Source organism: Phasianus colchicus, chromosome 2 (assembly GCF_987193195.1).
Source record: "Phasianus colchicus chromosome 2, bPhaCol1.hap1.1, whole genome shotgun sequence".
NCBI lineage: Eukaryota > Metazoa > Chordata > Aves > Galliformes > Phasianidae > Phasianus > Phasianus colchicus.
In genome coordinates, this window is record NC_143437.1 from 57,968,185 (window position 1) to 57,987,301 (window position 19,117).

The 19,117-nt window shown below is 35.4% G+C and overlaps 1 protein-coding gene across 2 annotated transcripts in view; it reads right to left on the reverse strand.

Moving 5' to 3' along the window:
• LAMA2 (laminin subunit alpha 2) overlaps positions 1–19,117 on the reverse strand; it is a 335,772-nt gene that overhangs the window by 97,331 nt on the left and 219,324 nt on the right. For both annotated transcript variants that reach the window (XM_090135808.1, XM_090135806.1), the window contains 9 exons: positions 18,546–18,682; positions 15,287–15,523; positions 11,596–11,739; positions 9,660–9,839; positions 8,736–8,924; positions 8,408–8,643; positions 3,945–4,062; positions 1,272–1,406; positions 517–641 (listed from right to left, as the gene is read on the reverse strand). In XM_090135808.1, coding sequence (XP_089991934.1) covers positions 517–641; positions 1,272–1,406; positions 3,945–4,062; positions 8,408–8,643; positions 8,736–8,924; positions 9,660–9,839; positions 11,596–11,739; positions 15,287–15,523; positions 18,546–18,682 — 1,501 coding nt within the window. The remainder of the gene's footprint in view (positions 1–516; positions 642–1,271; positions 1,407–3,944; positions 4,063–8,407; positions 8,644–8,735; positions 8,925–9,659; positions 9,840–11,595; positions 11,740–15,286; positions 15,524–18,545; positions 18,683–19,117) is intronic.

Here is a 19,117-nt window from a genome sequence, read left to right on the forward strand (position 1 = left end):
CAGAGATATCATAGCCAAGCTCATCAGCATAAATCGACCAATAAAATTTATACCGCAATAACTATATTGCTTTTAAATTATTCTATCTTTCAAAAATTGTCTAAAACTCATGTAACATTAAATAAGGAATCAATAAATTCCATAGTGGAGCAAAAAAAGCACTGTAATACATTTATACCAACATAAAATATGAGCATAGGACTTTTTATAGCTCCCTTGTGGCCATATTGTACTTGAGTTCTGATTTAGCTGAGAATACCTCTATAATACACATTCATTATCTGTTGAATATTGCATTTTCTACCACTTACTAATTTATTAATCACAAATTAACAAGGGAGCAATTTCTGACATTTAAGGGAAGATAAATTAGCAGTGAGTAGATAACAAAACATTTTAGTACGACTCTCTGTGATGCAGTCATCCTGCAGCCATTTGAAAGAGGACACAGTGAGCCCTAAATGAAGTTATTGCTTACTGGAAGGGTAATTCTTTGTCATACGTTTGCATGCTTACTTGTTACTGGAAATGGATAGGGGACAAGCACAAGGCTGGCAGTCCTCTGGAGATCCTTGGACAATGCCATAAAATCCCAGTGCACATCTCTCACAGTGCTGACCAGCAGTATTGTGCTGACAATTCTGCAAAGAAATGAGCCAGAATGAAAGCAGCATTTGATAATTACAAAAAAAGCAGACAACATTTTGTTCCCAATCTTAGGGATTCAAATAAATTGAGATTCAAAGTTTTTTTCCTCCTGATATGATTTGCAGTGGGTCCACTTGCTTGGAACATCTATCAAATGTGTGCTGTGATACATATGGCCTTACAAGGTAAATAAATGGAGATCTGTAGTTGGCCAAATGTATCATAAGGATTCTTTTAACTCACTCATCCCTTTATGTTCTAGTCACTGAAGGAGGGAAAATAATAAATTAAAAGTCAATTTTCCTGTATCAGGTCATGTGTGTTATTACATTTAAGAGCAACGTTGTGTTTATTGCAAGACACATGAACCTCTGCAGATTATTAATCTGCAGGCAGTTAGGTTTTTACATAAATAGCAATTCAGAAGCAAGAAAGTACTGCATAATCTTAAGCTAGACAAAAAGAAAACTTTAAAGATGGACAGTTCATTTTTTCTATTCAGTAAATTGGCAGCAACTTAAGTAAAACTGGATTAAATTATCATCCTCTATTTTAATTTGGTTCATTTACACAACTTATTAATTTTACATTAAGATTAACCTACATTAAGTTCGCAAATGTACCTGACAAACTGATGTTTCAGGGTCACATGTAGCACTGTGCCCATGACACTGACATGCAACACAGGCACCTAGGGACTGACTAGTTATCCTTCCTCCACGTGAGGCTGGAAGCCTGTAAAATCCTGGAGAGCATGACTGCAATAAAAAAAGATGCACAGGAAAACAGATCATTACAGAGTGAACGGAGTATAGGGAGCATTGCAAGCTTATCTTCCCAATCACCGGTTTTTACAAGATGTGAAAAGAACCTGACAGGCTTCCACCTGTGTTACAAACAATATACAGCACTTTGCAGATAACAAGAGCCAGCCCTAATTGGAAACAGTGCTGAAAACTCCCTGGAGCACTCCACTGGCACCAGACTTTTCATATTATAGCTTGAGAGGCCTTTCATTCAAATGCCGAACACCTCACTGCTCTCACTGTGCATCAAGCAAACTTCCTTTCATTTCTTAAGAATAAGGTTTGTTTTTAACAAAAAATTTTTGCATGGACTGTGGAGAGAAAGCATGAGATTCCGTTTCCTTCACCCATGGTGAGTTTTTTATGTTTGACAAGCTAATATCTGCCTACATACCGCTTGATGGATAACAAGCAAAAAACAGATGACAATCAGAAAATGACTGCATGGCTGCATTATTTATAGCTATATAAGGTAAAGTCTATAAAAGTAGAGAATTTGAAATATTAAAGGTTTTCCATGTCTTGAGACTATTAGCCCCATATCTTATTTATCTGTCAGAGTCTCTCCTACCCAAGTTTGGCAATAAAATTTTAAGAGCAACTCAATTATTGTTAATGATGCTGACACACGCAAAATCCAGCACTTGATCTTTATTTCAGGCTTATTATGCAAACATATTAAAGTGTCTACATAACTCCCAGAAAGCATAAAAATAGAAACAAGACCATTTTGATATTTTAGGCTATTAGGGTAAATCACTCATCCCACGTATAAACCCCCAGCACCTAGTGGTTCTAGGATAGACTGATGTGATTGTTTCCTACTGTTGACCTCAATTTGTGCTTTTGGAAAGAGTGTGAGTAGTATTCCTTTCCACACAGCAATACAGTGGATACAAAATAAAGAAAAGGGAATTTGGAGTAAGTAATTTTTTATTATCAAAATCTGGATTCTCCAGTCAAGTCGTGCCTGACATGCTCTGTTCTATTCATACAGCTCCACTCTGACAGTTTTATAATCATTGCCAAAACATCCAGGAGTAAGTTATGGAAAAAGCATAAGCACAATTATTTTCTCTTGATCACATGGAAAGCAAGTTAACTCACCTCTGCTTTTCTCCTTTATTTTGACTTAGACTACATTAAGATCCCTGAAGCATAGAAAGAGTCTATCTGCTTTTTCATGGTTTGCGAGGAATTCCAATTTAGATAAATAATCTCATATGAAAGTAATTTTGTTTCCTACTATAATTTACTATTTTTTTCCTTTCTGTTCATCCCCAAAGAAGTCCTTGTCCAAATATAAAATATTACGTAGCACAGGTTTACAAGTTCAGTGACTTTAGGATTGGAGTAAAAATATGTGGTACATCCTCAAAATAAAATCTAAGCTCTAGCTGTATTTTTTCTTCTGATATGCAGCAGACATTCTTGTCATCTATTTTGATGTAAGCATCTCTGAGATGAAATGGAACATTTACAAAAGATGAAGTAGTAGACTATATTTTTCATCATTAGCTAGGAAGTTTTTTTAGAAGTAGCCACAAGGAAAATTCTTACCACTATTTTTTCAGCCTGCTTCTGAATTAAGAGAAAAACAATATAGGAAATAAACACTTTCTAGTAAAAAATGTTGTCTGCACTTAGTCCTCACAATGGAATTGCAGGATAAGCCATGAAATAGATACATGCACACTATCTGCATTTGCTTAAAAAAATACCTTGTTATCAAATGCTTTTTTCCCTGTTGAAATTAAATAAATCTTTCGAAAACATAGCATAACCTTCACCAAGAACACTAAAAATAAACTAAGTTATGAGCATGTGAAGATTGCACAATTAGGCACAAAGTATGAACGCTGCAACTGATATATTTATTCTCGCCCCTGGTGTGAATTAAAATAAAGTTCTAATTACATTATCATATATTTTCCTGGGAAAATGTAGTCTATTTCAGTAGATCTAAAAAAACAAACAACCAAAACCCAACAACAAAACCAACAACAAAAGAACAAATCGCTTCAACTGTACTTTAGAACAAATGTTGAAGCACCAATTTCTTGTGTGAGTGCATTTACATGCATTCAGGTATATGGACATAGAGACTTTTTGTGTTTTGTGCTTCTCCACAGATGCTATGAATCATGGCCTTGATAAAATGATGCCTATTCTTTAGACAGATATGGTATTATAGATGTATTGCATATAATAGCCTCACTCAAACACAACAACATAGTACAATGTATTGTACATAAATACAGTAGTATTAAGCTCTCATTTGTCCAAAACAACTTGGTCAGCCTCAGTCACACATTGTGACTCATATTTACTTAATAGGAAAAAAAAAAAAAAAAAAGGGCTAAAATTCCTTGTAAGATAGATATTGAGAGAGTTAACTGAATCCACATAATAATTGTTAGTCACTCCTTACTAAGAATTGGAAGATAGAGGGCAGAAATACTTTTACTGAAAGTGAAATTATTAACGTACCTCACAAGAGAAACCAGAGTAACCCAGTGGGCAGTCACATTGCTCAATCAAGTTAGCCTGAGGAGTCATTCCAGAAACAATGCCACCTTCAGCAACTTCCATTGAGATCTCAGAAATCCTGAAAGAAAAAGGGAGCAATCATCTTTAATAAGAGTAGTGAAGCACAAACTCAAAACCAGTTCATCTTGTATGGCAGAATATTGCCTTACTTATCTTTCTTAGGATTCCTGGCTTATAGGAGATAAAAGAGCACATTTTTGCTATTCCTAATGCTTTTTTTTTCCTTCATCTCTTTTTAGTGAAACTATTAACAATAGCTCAAATCTGATTTTTCATTCAGAGGGACTCATTAAGAAATCAAAAGACACGCATTAAATGCAGTTCCAATTCATGATAGGTACAGCAATAAAATTGTTCACTAAATGAGCTTTTAATGAGGCAACTATTAAAATAAAATAAAATATATATCCAGCAAATAAAGCAGCCTAACATGCTGCTAAATAGACTTTAAAGCACAGGTTACATTTGCTTTTTTTTTTTTCCCTTCCAGGAATTTTAAGATCTGTAGCCAGATAATTTTTTATTTTATTTTATTTTATTTTAAATCTGTAGGATCATCTAGATAATTGAAATCTAGAAAACAAAGCAAACAAACAAACAAAAAAATCCTACTACAGAACCATACAGTATTATCACAAAAGGTATGTTTCATGCTAGTAACTTTTGAAATATTTGTTTGCATTAATAATATCCTTGCCTCCCGACAACTCTGATCTATCCACTACTGAAAATCTTTGATAAATAAGAAGGGCAGAATGGCCTTAAGTTTTAGGGACTCCAATATAATATCCACATAAGAGAAAATGTCAAAGAGCTTGTGAATAATTAGCTGAATAAACATAGACAGTGCTGCTACAGTCTATATACATGTCTGAGTATAGGCTTAATGCAGAGAAAGTCAAAGAAATGCTCATCTCTTGTTCACGTTCATAGTCTACTCATTTACACTGATTACTGAGTTGCACTGTTTGGCACTTTGGCCAATGTCAACATGACTATGGGAAAAGTAAAAACTCACTATTGAAATAAACGAGACTTTTGAGATTGAGCTTAGTTGAATAGAGATACCTTTTAATATCTTGTGTGAATGCAAAATCCCAAAAACATCTAGAAACTTTAATCCTTTGCTCTCTTCTTACTACTTGAACAAATAAGTTCAGTAGGGCAAGGAAATTGAAAGAACAAATAAATGAAGCCAGATCAAAAAAGAAGACCGAAGAGGGCAAAAATATTTAAATCTGATATGTCAATACAAACCTACATTGAAACCTCTGTACATTAAATGGAAAAACTAAATGAAATCTGCCTCCCCATCATCTTCAAGGCTGAGGCAGTGGTTGGTGTGCTGCAAAAAACTATTTTTGGTCAGAAAGTTGAATTTACATAATAATACGCTCACAAAGTTACATGTTGTTTCTGTGAAAATGTTTCTTAAGGACTGTCAGGCTTGGCTGGCTCTTGGAACGTGGCTAATAGGAAGCAGACTAACTGCTACCTGATCAGTGTCAGGGATATTGAAATAATTCAAAACAGTCAAATTGAAAGTGTATTTCCAATTGAAACTAATTTATTATCACAGCCTGATTGCCTGAAAAGCAAAATCTAATGAAAGAAATGTTTCAACTTACAGTACTGAATGTGAAAATGAGGGCAACAAAATGAACTCTACAGGAGAAAAATTGTGGCTTTAGATTCTGAGCAGAAATCTCTAAATCACTAGTAATGCTGCAGCTCTGAAGCAAAACAAACAAAAAACACCAAAAAACCCAACCAAGTCTGAAACATTAGCACTGCTGCTATAAAATATAATACATTGGCAATACTAGGACTAAAAGCTATTTTTCTTTTCTCAGCTTCTGATACTAATTTGAATGTTAAATGCAGATTATCATTTATCTATAACTTTTAAACTCTGAAACTGAAATAAAAGAACATTACATATGGTATGTTCTTAATCGCATTTTCTTTACGTTATACTTTTCTATTATGCATAGTCAGAAAGAGAAGCTTTACCCGTTTAGAACCTTATTTAGAAAGTATAACACACTATTTAAACAAATGCTTTAATTTAATTCAAATGTTTGTTTAAAGTAGAGCACATACCTAAATACTGTCCTCTAGAGGGTCTCACAGCCTGCTTTTAATATAAGCTTTCAATTCTTACTCAAGTTAATATCTCACTAGTTACTATGAACATTCTGAGGAATGTACTTTGTGATCTTAAGCAAAACTACCTTAAAAATCAGTCAAGGTACTGTCTTGAAAAAGAATTATCATATACTCCTGATGATTATTTTCTGCTTAAAGACTCAGATGGAGTGTTATCTACGTAAATAGATGGAGAACATAAAAATCTGTTGCAATATAACCACATACAAAATCCAAAATGATATTCTGTTACAGGCTTTGACTTCAGATGGAGAGTTGTCAGAGAAAACAACTGAACTGTTCACTAAGTCCTGCTATCATATAAAATGTTGCACTGTGAAATGTGATGCTATAAAAATAAATTTTGGTTCGGTAAGTGCCACTCTGCAGACCTGCCCTGAAACAGAAGTCATTCTCTGTTCTGTTATGTACCTCATTAATTAGATAACCCTGATGAAATGATGGTATATTACAACGCAAGTGTAGCTCAGTTATGACGATCACATGAATCTCAGAACAAAATCATGAAGCTGGAAGTCCATTTGAATAACTTTTATTGTAATGCTTGAACTAAGATAGCATTCAGATTTTTCTTCCACAGCTGATCTAGAATCTGCAGTTCCTGCAGGGAAGGGTGAGCTGAAGCAGATACAGTACATGGAGAATACTCAAATTTTTCCATATTATATTGGAGTTACGTACCTCTTTTCCATAGGTGTTCCTTATACTTGTAATACAACATACTAAACAGGTTATGCCAAAAATAAATGAAATCTCAGTGTTTTTTATGGCATCTGTTATTAATACTTAGCATCTGCCTAGTGCAAGTCAGACTCATATTCACTTTCTATACGTTTCCTCTTTAGACAGTACTGCAAAGATGCATTATATCTGCTCCTAGTATTCACTCTCATAAGCTCCAAAACCAATGTTTTTATAGACAAATTTGTAACCTAACAATCTATAAATAATTTTTGCCTATCACTTCTATAACTTCTATCATAGCAAGGACTTCTGGAGACCTCTACGGTTTATCTCCAATTATCCCTGCTTCCTTGCTATTAAATTTTTGCTTACAAAGGATATAACAATTTCCTTATCAGAAAGTTCAAGAATAGTCTATGCAATCTATTCCAGAACTTCTTTACTCCCAGGAATTTTTTTCATATGTCCAATGCAAATCTTTCATTATGAAGATCAAGCTCATTTCTTTTTTAAATGTGCACACCATGAAAACAGAGAATTCTTTTCTTTCTTTTTGTGGCAACATTTTATATTAAACATTTAATGTTTAACTTCTGCACAAGTTTGGTTCTTTACATCTTCCCTCACAGACCACGTTTTGTGACCTCTGACGTTGTTCACTCTTCTCAGAATGCTTTAATCTTTATTTCTTGAATCAGAGCATCCCAAACTGGATGCTTTGACTTTACTGGTGTTGGTTTTAATTAAAAGATTAATTCTTTGTACTTTGCAGAATGTTCCTGCTTATATTTTAGGTAAGTGTATAGAGTGTTTACATTTCTAGACAATATCATTACTGAATCACATTCACCTGCTGTGTGTTGTAAACAACAGATCCGTTATCAAGGAATAGGTAGCTAAGAAGTTGTTCCTTGTTTATCTATTTTGTTTAATTGACTACTTCTTTCAAAGCATAAAATCTTATACTTGACCTTTAGAATGCAGCCAGATTTCAGTACAGTGCCAATTATTTTGCCATCTATTTATATATAATATATATAATATATTTATATTGCTTTCTAATTTCTTGCCCACTTCAAATTTAGTAGGCATTCTCCTTTAATCAACACATTTATTAATGAATAAATAAAAAGGAAAATATTGAATTTATCCTAATATAATGGATTAAGTTCCATTTTATTAAAGGAACACTCTGTTCCCTCTTTTACTATTTAAGTTGGTTTCAATTTGCAAGAGAAAATTCTTTTATTTACGTTTAATTACAACACCATATTTCCAAAAAAGAAGATATTTACTCAAAAATACTTCTGGATTGTTTCAGAATGTGTATACTTGCATGTGCTTTCTGTTAAAGATTTTGTTTACTAATTAAGATTTAAATTTTCAATCAAATAAAATTTCTTTCTCCTCAATCTTTTGTTATGCTGAATATTAAATCCTTCTGTTCTTCTCAGTAGCTGCTTATGTTTTGAATAAAAATTCTGTTAGGAATTTCTATCACTTTATCTCTGACTACTGCACTATTTCAGACCATTGTATGAAGCAGTTACCTGCTCTGCCTCATGATGTTGCCATGAGTAGCCTTAATAAGAATGTAATGAACATCATACAGCACATTCAGGAAGTCTTCTCGGGATACAACTCTACTTGGCCTTGAGTCATCTGCATAATGTTTCCATGTGAAATCTGCCTGAGATATGGTCTTGTTGACTGTTGGATCATCCTGATATTCCCAGGGTACAATGTTTCTCACTCTTTGGTCATCACCATAATATTCCCATTCATGCTGAAAAACAGTAATAAAAAACCCAGATTATTAGGAGTATTAAAAAGAACCCAGTGCTTATGATATGGTGAAAGAGCAGATGGGAGCATTACCTCTGTCAGCTCTATCTCATGCCTTGTCAGCTGTCCAATCAGAGGGGCAGCCATATGCCGGACAATAATTCTTATATGAGTGGGAGGGCCACCTCTGATGATCACTTGGGGGTAGTAAGTAGTAAAACCTGTTTCTTCTCGTGCTTCAAAGTAGATTGCATATTTTAGTCTCCCTCCATAAGCAGTCAGCTAGCAAAGCAAAACAGAAAGTACAAGACTAAATCTCATTTTCGGCTAAAAATAATTCTCAGGACATAGGTAGGAGCTAGATATATTCTGCACGTGTACACAACCTGATTAATGCATGTGTGATATAAAATAGCAGTGCATGCTTGTAGAACTGTCTGGGGATAGGGGCTGCGCTTGAAAGTACTAATCAGTAATTTGTTATTATACAGTGCTATTAACAACAACAACAAAAAAAAGTGTTAGTTCTTTCATTTTATTTGTCTGCATTCCCAATTGTTTATGTCTAGAACAAGGAACATGTAAACTCTCTTCAACCAAACAGTACCAAAAATGCAAAATAAATATCAGTACCATGATGCATAATAATAAGCAACCAAAAGGAGGTTTATTTCAGTCATTTTCTCCTGCATGACTTAAAAATACATGACATTTTGGAGAAGTGGCAAAATGGAAAAAAACAAAAAGTTGCAAGAAATATATCAGTTAATGAAGCTTACTTTACTTAAATAAGGTTTTCATGAAAAAAACTGTCCAATAGAAAAATCATACATATTACTGACAGTAACTGTCTATTATAAAATAATGTTGATGTCACAGACTTATAGATTTCCATTTCTTTCCACTGTGTAATGATATGCCCAGAGGATGAGAAATGAACGTATTGTAAAATACAAATATAAATAATAATAATAATAAAAAAAGCCATGTACATATTCAGTGGATTGTAATGTTTACCTTTCGTCCTTCAAACTGCTCTGGAAGCCTCCAGTAAACAGGTTCTGAACGAAGAATCTGCATCACCTGCTCTATATTTGCTACTATTTCAGGAGGCTGGAATGCAATCCCTGAAAGAGTGCTTTGGTGAAGCTTTTCATCCACCAGTGGCAGAACCATTTGTTCTGGCCTCAAGGTCACCTAGGCAAATTCAAAATAATAATAAGAAAATCAAATCTTTTTCTCCCCATGAAGGAAATAAGTGTCTTCAATTTTTAACACTTTAAAACACGTACATACACATATGTATACATACACATACATACATACACATATGTAGGTTTTTTTCATTTCACATCACTAACTACTTGTCAAAAAACAGGTATGGAGAAATACTGATAATAATGATGTCTTCTTCAAGCATTCTGCACTCTGCCCTCATTCTAAAAAGAATGTATTAGCATTGGCTGAAAGAGTTTCTTAAGTGAGATAATCATATTAATTACATTAATATGATTATGATTTTCATAGTACTATTTTAGTCTTGGGCCTCCTCTGATCTAAGTGTTAGAAACATGAATTACAATGCAGCATACTTCTTGTGAACACTTGACTGTGAAACACAACATCTGACCCTTTGTACTTCTATGCAATGTTATGGGTAATTTTGATCAAAAACTCTAATGTGTGTCTTAGTAATTCTATTCAGACAAAAGTATCACAGGAAATGTGTGAACACAAAAAGGACCAATATCAAAATTGCTGTATCCTAAAGAGTGAGGAAAGAGAAGAAAACTAATGTAAAATCTTATTCCTAACAGTCAGTCCATCAACAGGACGTTAAAGAGTTTGGGATCAGGTTGTGAGAAATTCACCCAAGCTCTGTGCTGTATTTACAGTGTTTCATTATTTCCATTTACAGCATGGACTGACTGGACACAGAAACATCCCTGACAATTGCTAGCCCTGTGTGAGATTTCCTGTGTTCCTGTCATAACTGTATTTTAGACATCAAGAAAGGGGTCACCACATTTGAATTTCTGAAAAGCCTTATTGTCATATAGGACAAGATTCGCTTGTCTAAACTTGTCTAATGCCATCTGAGGCACCTGAAATAGCATCTGAAATAACCACTAGCAGCTGGAAGAATTCAGTGTCAATCAGTTTAAAACTCTGAATCAATTCCAAATCTGTAATACATCACAGAGCCAAAAACCAGATAAGCTGTGTACACACACTTGCTTAGATGTGAGTATAAATATGAGAGGAAATTAACTGAGACAAACCAGATCATCAGGAGGTTTAAACAGTGCTATTGCTCTTTGCTGCCACATGTGATGTGATGGACAGTAGTGTTCTCAATGTGTGCTTTGCACTCATTGTATAGATAAAGGAAGACATTCAGTCTGTCTTATTTGACAGTCTAACATAGGTCTCAAGATCCTTTTCCACATGAAGGTGGAGAACCCTTTTTTTCTGTAAGGGATTTCTATTCCCAGATCTAAACATGGCAGCATCTTCACTAAGCACTTTTAAAAATAACAATTTTAGAAAAAGTAATGGAAATAAACAGATTGGACCATAGCAAATCTATTCTGGACATATATCTATGACCCTTGAATACATGTGGATAAACTGCGTATCACATACCAGGGATTGTGTTACAATGCACTGAAATGCATCATTTCCCCATATATGACTAGTCTGCTCCTAGATTTTAACAGCTTTTCATTGACTTGATACCTGCTATCATATCACTAGTTTTCTTAGCTACTTTTAATGCTTTGACCCTGGTATTCTAATGGAAGATACTACTCTTTCCACTTCTCAAATTATAAAGAGGAAAATGACTGCTTAAATGTTTGGCTATTTTCTAGCTACTTCTCAGTGCTTGATTAAAATATGCCAGCAGGAAACAACATTATCTCATTACATGGCTCAGCAGTTTCCTACTCACCCACATGCGGATAAGCCCCTTTGCCTCACTGCACTGTGTAGTCAAGCCAAAGCAATAGCAGCTGCTGCAGCCAAGTGGGTTTCTGGCAGAGAGGCCAAATGTGCCAGACTTGCACCTGTCACAGTGGACACCTTCCACATTGGCCTAGAATAGAGAGAACATTAAAAATAATGCAAGCTTTAATTACAGGCAATAATAAGAAAAAGAAAATTGAACAATATTAATAATGGTATAAGTGTAAGGAGCTTCAGTGAGCTTTCTAGCCTCTTAACGTGTGTATACGCAAACATACAAATTAATATAAAAGTGACATTTGCAGATGTATCCACTAGGTAACTCTGAGCATCCACTGGCTCCTTAGTGATAGCTGCATATACAGAAAGATCAAATGGTACTTTGGATACAGCTGGCTAAATAAATGACTGATAAGAAAAAAATGTCCTTATGAAACTGCCTGGATTAATAAAAGCTTTTGTTTAAAAGGAATTAGTTTTGACTAGTTAGAACATTTAAGCTACAGTACTAAATATTCTTGCTGAGAAACATACTTTAATGGAAACTTGTGAAGAAAAGCTCTCCCCTCTTCATCTGATTGTTTTCCACATCACTGAACTGTATCAACAAGGCTGAAATGTTTCGCTGTTATAATGTGAATGCTTTTATTTTCATTTTTCAATTAGTCCAAATAAAAAGCAAACCTAGAGAGGTTAGATAAGCATTAATTTATTCACAGCCTTTTAAAGCCATTTTATACAGAGACCAAGGTATTGAAAAAAAATTGCCAATATGAAAGCAGTGGTCTCTTTTTATTTTTTTCTTCTCCTTTTCTTCACAGTAATATCAAGAAGTCAAGCTAGAAAACAAAATCAACTTTCCAAACCTTAAAATGGAAATCAACACTTTCCCTGGGAATTTACCATTTTAACGTCATTTCCACATGCAACTATGAGCAAATGTGCTTATATCATATTTATCTTAAATTTTAATGCTTTAAGTCAGGGCCAATAAAGAAGATTCTGAGCTTTTGCAAGTCCATTTTCTCCTGCTATAACAGCAGGTTTCAATGGCAATGATTATCCCTTTAAAAGATCTTCCTCCTCCAATATGTAAGTCTTTCAAAAAAGTTAGTCAAAGTTAAAAGTTAACCAAACCTAGATTTAAACTGTAAAACAAACAAACAAACAAACCCTAACTGTTGACAATCCAGTATTATTTCTTCATTTTTGTCATAAATTATGACTTTTACTTGCTTTATACTGGTTTGAGTCAATTGCAGTTTTTAAATCAGTAAATATCAGCTGAATATATATTATCAATTTGCATTCACAGAAACATAATCAGCAAAGAAGTATTTCTTTAAAAATGCCATAAAACTCCACTAGTTCTGTTTTGAGCTTGGAAGATCTACAAAAAAGAAAGTGGACCTAATCCAGAAAAGAGTTACCAAGATGGTCAGTGGAGCTGAAGCACATGAAGAAAGTCTGAAAAAAAAAATAAAAATTGAAGCACTTCTATTTTTACATTTCTGTGAATGACATAGGACATATAGCACTGTTCATCAGTCCAAGAAACAGCTTTTTCTCAAAAGGTGCTTGTCAGCATTTCACTTCAGTTTTCTTATGGTCCTACCATCAAACGAATCAGTATTTAGAAAACAGAATAGTACATGTTCTATTCAAATACACCAAAAAACAATACAGTGGCCAAGGAGTTCTCACACAGGTATGGAATCTCCATCCTTGGAAATATTACTTCAGCAGTCTCATTCAAAGAAGGAGATGACCTTAAAAATTTCCAGAGGTACATTCCTCTAATTAATTTTACAGTTTCTCTATTGAATCTATGCTTTAACTCAGAATGAAGTGAATGTTGTCCAATTAACGAAAGAGTTACCTGGCAATTAGACCTTTTGAACTTACCCATTAATTTTGCTTACTCTTTGTGTCAGGACAGTCCCTGAATCAAAACTGCATAAGCAATCTCTTAAGGCCATTTTTAGAAACCTCTTCCATGAAGATCAATACTAGATCATGTTAGCAGCTAGTCAGTACATGTAAATGTCAAAGAATGAGGATTTCACAGCTTTTCTGGATAATCTGTTTGATGACTGTGCTAGTGATTTTTTCCTTAATGTCCAGTCCAAAATTCCCAAGCTGCCATATGTATCTCTTCATTTTATAACACCTTTTGCTAATATGAAAAAGGACTTGACTCTATCATATTTGTGATTACTCTTTGAATTGGCTGTAAGCTGCTATTACATTTTCCATCAGCTTTTCTTCCTTCTTCAAAGTAGAAGAGTCCAGTTCCTTCTCTCTCAGTGTATACTTATAGACCATCTGCCTTAAGGCTCTTTTTAGCCCTTCTCTTGTTCTTTTATATTTTAAAATCAAAACTTAAAACTGCCATTTCCAAGTACTCTGAGTAGAAGAGGAAGGATCATAGAATCATAGAATGGCCTGGGTTGAAAAGGAACCACAGTGATCATCTAGTTTCAACCCCCCTGCGGTGGGCATCCACTAGAACAAACTGCCCAGAGCCTCACCCAGCCTGGCTTTGAATGCCTTCAGGGATGGGGTATCCACAACTTCTCTGGGCAACCCGTTCCAGTGCTTCACCACCCTCTGAGTGAAAAACTTCCTCCTAACATCTAACCTAAATCTCCCCTGTTTCAGTTCAGAACCATTCCCCCTTGTCCTATCACTATCCACCAAGTAAACAGTCATTCTTCCTCCTGTTTATATGCTCCTTTCAAGCACTGGAAAGGCCACAATGACATCTCCCCAGAGTCTTCTCTTTTCCAAGCTAAACAAGCCCAGTTCCCTCAACCTTTCTTCATAGGAGAGGTGCTCCAGCCCTGTGATCATCTCCCATAACCTATATGTGCTTTTCAGTAGATTACTATTCAGCATTTTACCTCCTAAATTGTACTGACTCTTGGGGTTGTTCCACTTCACGTTCTTACCTTCATCCATGTCCTTGCTGGAATTCATGATTTTGTATTTTCCAGTGTCAGTTTTCAAGCAGCACGCAGACTGTATTTCTACAGACATGAGCCCTGGTGTATTTTACTTGCTGGCTACCAACTGTATGTAAAATTTCTCTTAGGCCCAGAAATCCAGCCAATTTTCAATGCACCTAAGTGTGCAGTTCTCCTCAGAACAATTCCAAACAAGAAGGCTGTGGGTGATGATACTAAAAGTCTTACTGAAGTCATGAAGTCACTTTCTTAGTAGTCTTGAACTGTACACAATCTACTCAGAAAAAAATAGATATTGCTGCAGAGAATTCTACTCATTTTACCTGTTGGTGATTCCTACTTAGTAAACTTACTAAAATGAGCCAGCACTGTAGCATATTGTTATTACTGATGTTTTTTCTTTTAGTTTGTGAAATGTTTGAACAAGTGTATTGAACGTTTAAATTAGCAACATTTTGTTCTACAAGAGCAGGAAGAAATACAAAGGAAGAGAAGAGCCTAAGGATAACAAGTGTTAGCATGTGAAAAAGCAATAGATGAGTACTTAAGTCTTTACAATGGACTCCCTGCACAACAAACGGCAAATGCACTATGACAGACAACTAGATTTGTTTGCACATACTGTACAAATAGACAAGTATAAATGTCAAAGAATTTTGGAGTAAATTTCACAACAGGTATGAGATCAGCTTATAGTGTTCATTGCCCTACCTTGCAGCTGCATTGGCCAGTATGATTAATGCATGAGCATGTCCCCAAATCTGTATTGCAGCTCCGTGGATCAGTGCCAGACAGGACACACTGACAAGCAATGCATTGTGGATAATTCCAGTAACCCAACCTGCACTCAGTGCATTTATCCCCAGAGAATTCGGGGCGGCAGAAGCAGCAGCCTGTATTTAAGTCACACTGAGAACTTAGGGCTCCAATGAGGCTACAGTCACAGGGCTGAAAAGAAGAAAAAACAAGAAGAAAATTGCAGTTGTGCATGTGAAAAAACAAACAAACAAATCCATCAGAACAAAAATGTCACACATCTTTCAAGAACTGATAGAGTTCTTACACTATGGACTTCCTGTGTCCAAAGATAACATCTGAATTATTAACATAGGCATTTATCTTTATTCAACAAGGGTCAAGCAATTACACTAAACAGACCAAAAAAAGTTACACTAAATACACTTAGAAACACTGTGTTCTTCCTGAACATATTTTATCTATCACTGGTAAATTCAAAAGTGAAATGAAAAATCCAACAGGATGTAGGGCACTGGCATACTCTGCAGACAAAGTTAACTTAGGAAATGTAAGTGACCTCCAAAAATTTCTTACTATGAAAGTCCTATACAGGACATGTTCAGACACTTTTGCTAAAATTGGAGACACTCAGGGGCAGTGGTCCCAGTGGAATCTAGTGCAATGATTATTACCAATCTCTAACTCAGGTAACTATCTTCTTTTTACAAACAGAACTCTTACATAATAGCAATTTACATGGCAATGGACAGATATTTAATCTTCTGGTGTGCAGAGAAGTAAACTTGCTTACAGAAAGAGTTTCCACAGGGAAGCAAGGAAAAGAAATAGGTGATTTGCCAAGGGATCTAGATATTGAGTATAGAAGCAAGTAGCTGGGAAAGCTGCAGTCTCCCAAAGAACAGAAGAATCCTTCAGTGCTATTACTATGACTGTACAACAAAGTTAGCCCAGGACATTTACTCTGATCACTGACGTGACAAGAATTTCATATGAAGAATTTCAGCTTGCAATAGCAAACCCAGTGCAAGAAGTACAGGTTACCACAGTAACTGACATGGATAGACTTGCTAAAATTAAGGATACAAAGCTGAAAAAGAGCTTAAGAAAATGTGGGATTCAGTTTATATGAAAAACTGTTTATTGTATGAATACTTACAGCATGTTTTTTCTCCTCTAAAGTGACCGTTTTTAAGAAGGTAATTACATGTAGGAAAAATTCAACTTCAGTTTTTACCGAATAAGATCAACTATTTAACTACTAGTTACATATTAGACTGTTAAACTACTATCTAACCTAAGAAATAAAACCTTCCGAAAGAAAGAACTTTGTTCTGCAAGATATATTTGAAAATAAAGCTTAGAAAAGAAATTCTTCATCATACATTGAAGTAGTTCAATGTGCTATATCAATACCTAAATTGTAATCAAACATGATGTTTGTTTTGCAAGCAAACAGTTTTATGCAACACTTCCTAACCTCTTGAGTTACAACAGCCCTGGAAATCTACAAAGAGTGTGAGTAGGAGATTTCACTTTGCAGAAATTACTGAAAGAGATGTAGGCTGACAGATCATTATTAATTTAGCTGATGCCATGGAACTGCCATATTAAAGTGCCCACATAAAAGACAATAAGAGAATACACTCCAGAGCTCAAACAGAGGTCTTCAACCCCATTATAGGCTGGCTTCAGAAGCCAGGAATCTGTATCATAGCAGCGCAGCAGAGGTTTCACAAGAGGAGTTTTCCATACATACAGAAATAATTTGTTTGTAACCTGAGCTACATGACAGTCTTTTAAGAAAGCACATTAATGGTATATGACCATGTTCAGACAGAACAGTTTTTCTGAAGTAACTGCAGCAGTACTATGAATGCCTCATCATTAATAAGAAAGGCAGAAAGAAGGAAGCATTTAAACTTGGCACAGTATTCACTATCACTAGTATTCAACCTCAACCAAATACTGCTCTCTTCAACTCAGAAGTATGACATTATCAATAGCTTTCAAGACCACTCCCCTTTTAAGACTTTCATAACTGCCAAAAACTAGAATAAGAAGGATTTAGAAGAAAGTAAGAAGATTTATTTCCCTTTTAAGGGAATAGGAAGAAAGTATATTTTATGGCTGAGGCAGCTGTTTCTTTTCTTCTCCACTGTCTCTTTATGCACAAGTCAAAGGCCTTATTAAGTAAAATTCAAGTATGTCTTCCCACTAACATCAAAACTAGAGCCAAAGTAAACTTGTTCTGCAAAGGTAAGGTCGATTACTGTAGTTACACATTTCTGCATTATATAATACTGTGGTGTTATGGTTTAACCTGACAGGTGGCTCAGCACCGCACAGTCATTTACTCATTCCCCACAACTTTCTAGTGGGATGGGGAGGGAATGAGAAAAAACAAAGTAGAACTCATGGGCTGAGATAAAACTATTTACTAAGGAAGAGGAAAAAGGGATAATAGTTATGACAATCATGTACATAAATCTCTCCCTCTTTCTTTGCATATATAGATATAACAAGTGATGCACAAGCTATTGCTTGCCACCTGTTGACCCATGCCCAACTAGTTCCTGAGAAGCAGCAGCCTCAGGAAAAATGAACACTTCCCCCCCCCCCCACCTTTTTCAAACTTTCCCTCTTCACGACGTCATACAGTATGGAATATCCCTCTGGCTAGTTTAAGTCACCTGTCCTGATTCTGTCCCCACCCAGCTCCTTCAAACCCCCTTGCTGCCAGGACAATAGGAGAAGCAGAGGAAACAAATGTCCTTGGCTCTGCACAGCATTACTAAGCAACAGCTAAAATATTAGTCCGCTATCTACATTGCTTTTCTTCTAATACCAAAATGTAGCATCATACTAAACACTATGGGGAGAAGTAATTAACTCTGAAACTAATAAACATGGAAATCTCCTCAAACATGTTAAATTCAGCTGTAGCTAGAAAATCAGTATACAAACTCAGCATGACAGCACTACAGTATAAACAGGGTGTTTGGTGTTACAGGCTACAAACCTGACAGAGGGAGTAATTAAATATAACTCAGTAGTTGATCAGCAACATTTATACCATAGTTTGATTGGCACTAAAACTTCTAATGGAGGAACAAACAATGATTTATTTACAAGCCTAAATTTTTATTCCACCTACAAACTGCTATATTATCTGATGGGAATGAAGTGACAGAGAAAAGAGAGATCCACTCACCTTGCAACCATGGACGATGTCATGGCCCCAGTGATTTGGTGCACACTTGTCACACATCTCTCCAATGGTATTGGGGGGGCAGATACAGTGGCCACTGATGGGATCACAGTTATTACCAAATTGTGAACAGGCACAGGCTTGATGGGAAACAGAAATAAAGCAGAGCAAAGTGAAAGTTACCCCCTTATATATCAAGGACTTCTTTTCTACTACAAGCTTTATCAGGAGAACAATGTTTTCATGTGAAACTGTAATTCTAGGCAGACATTATTCAATGAAACTAATTTCGTTTTCGAAGTGGTTCCAAAAGGGGCCTTTGATATTAAAGCATTATTAGGTGAACAACTCATTGGTGACAAATATTAAAAGTATATAAATGAAGAGGCACAAGATGCTTCATCATTCTGAAGAGCAGAAACAGTGTATGTTTATTTTCATACCTACCCTCAATATTAACCCCGAGATCACAGCAAAAGTATCATAAGCAAACTGTCACTCTCTGAGTGTTAATCAGCCCCTTGGTAAGTCTACTGGGCAGAGTAACATGATGCCCTGTTGCAGAGGGCTGTGTT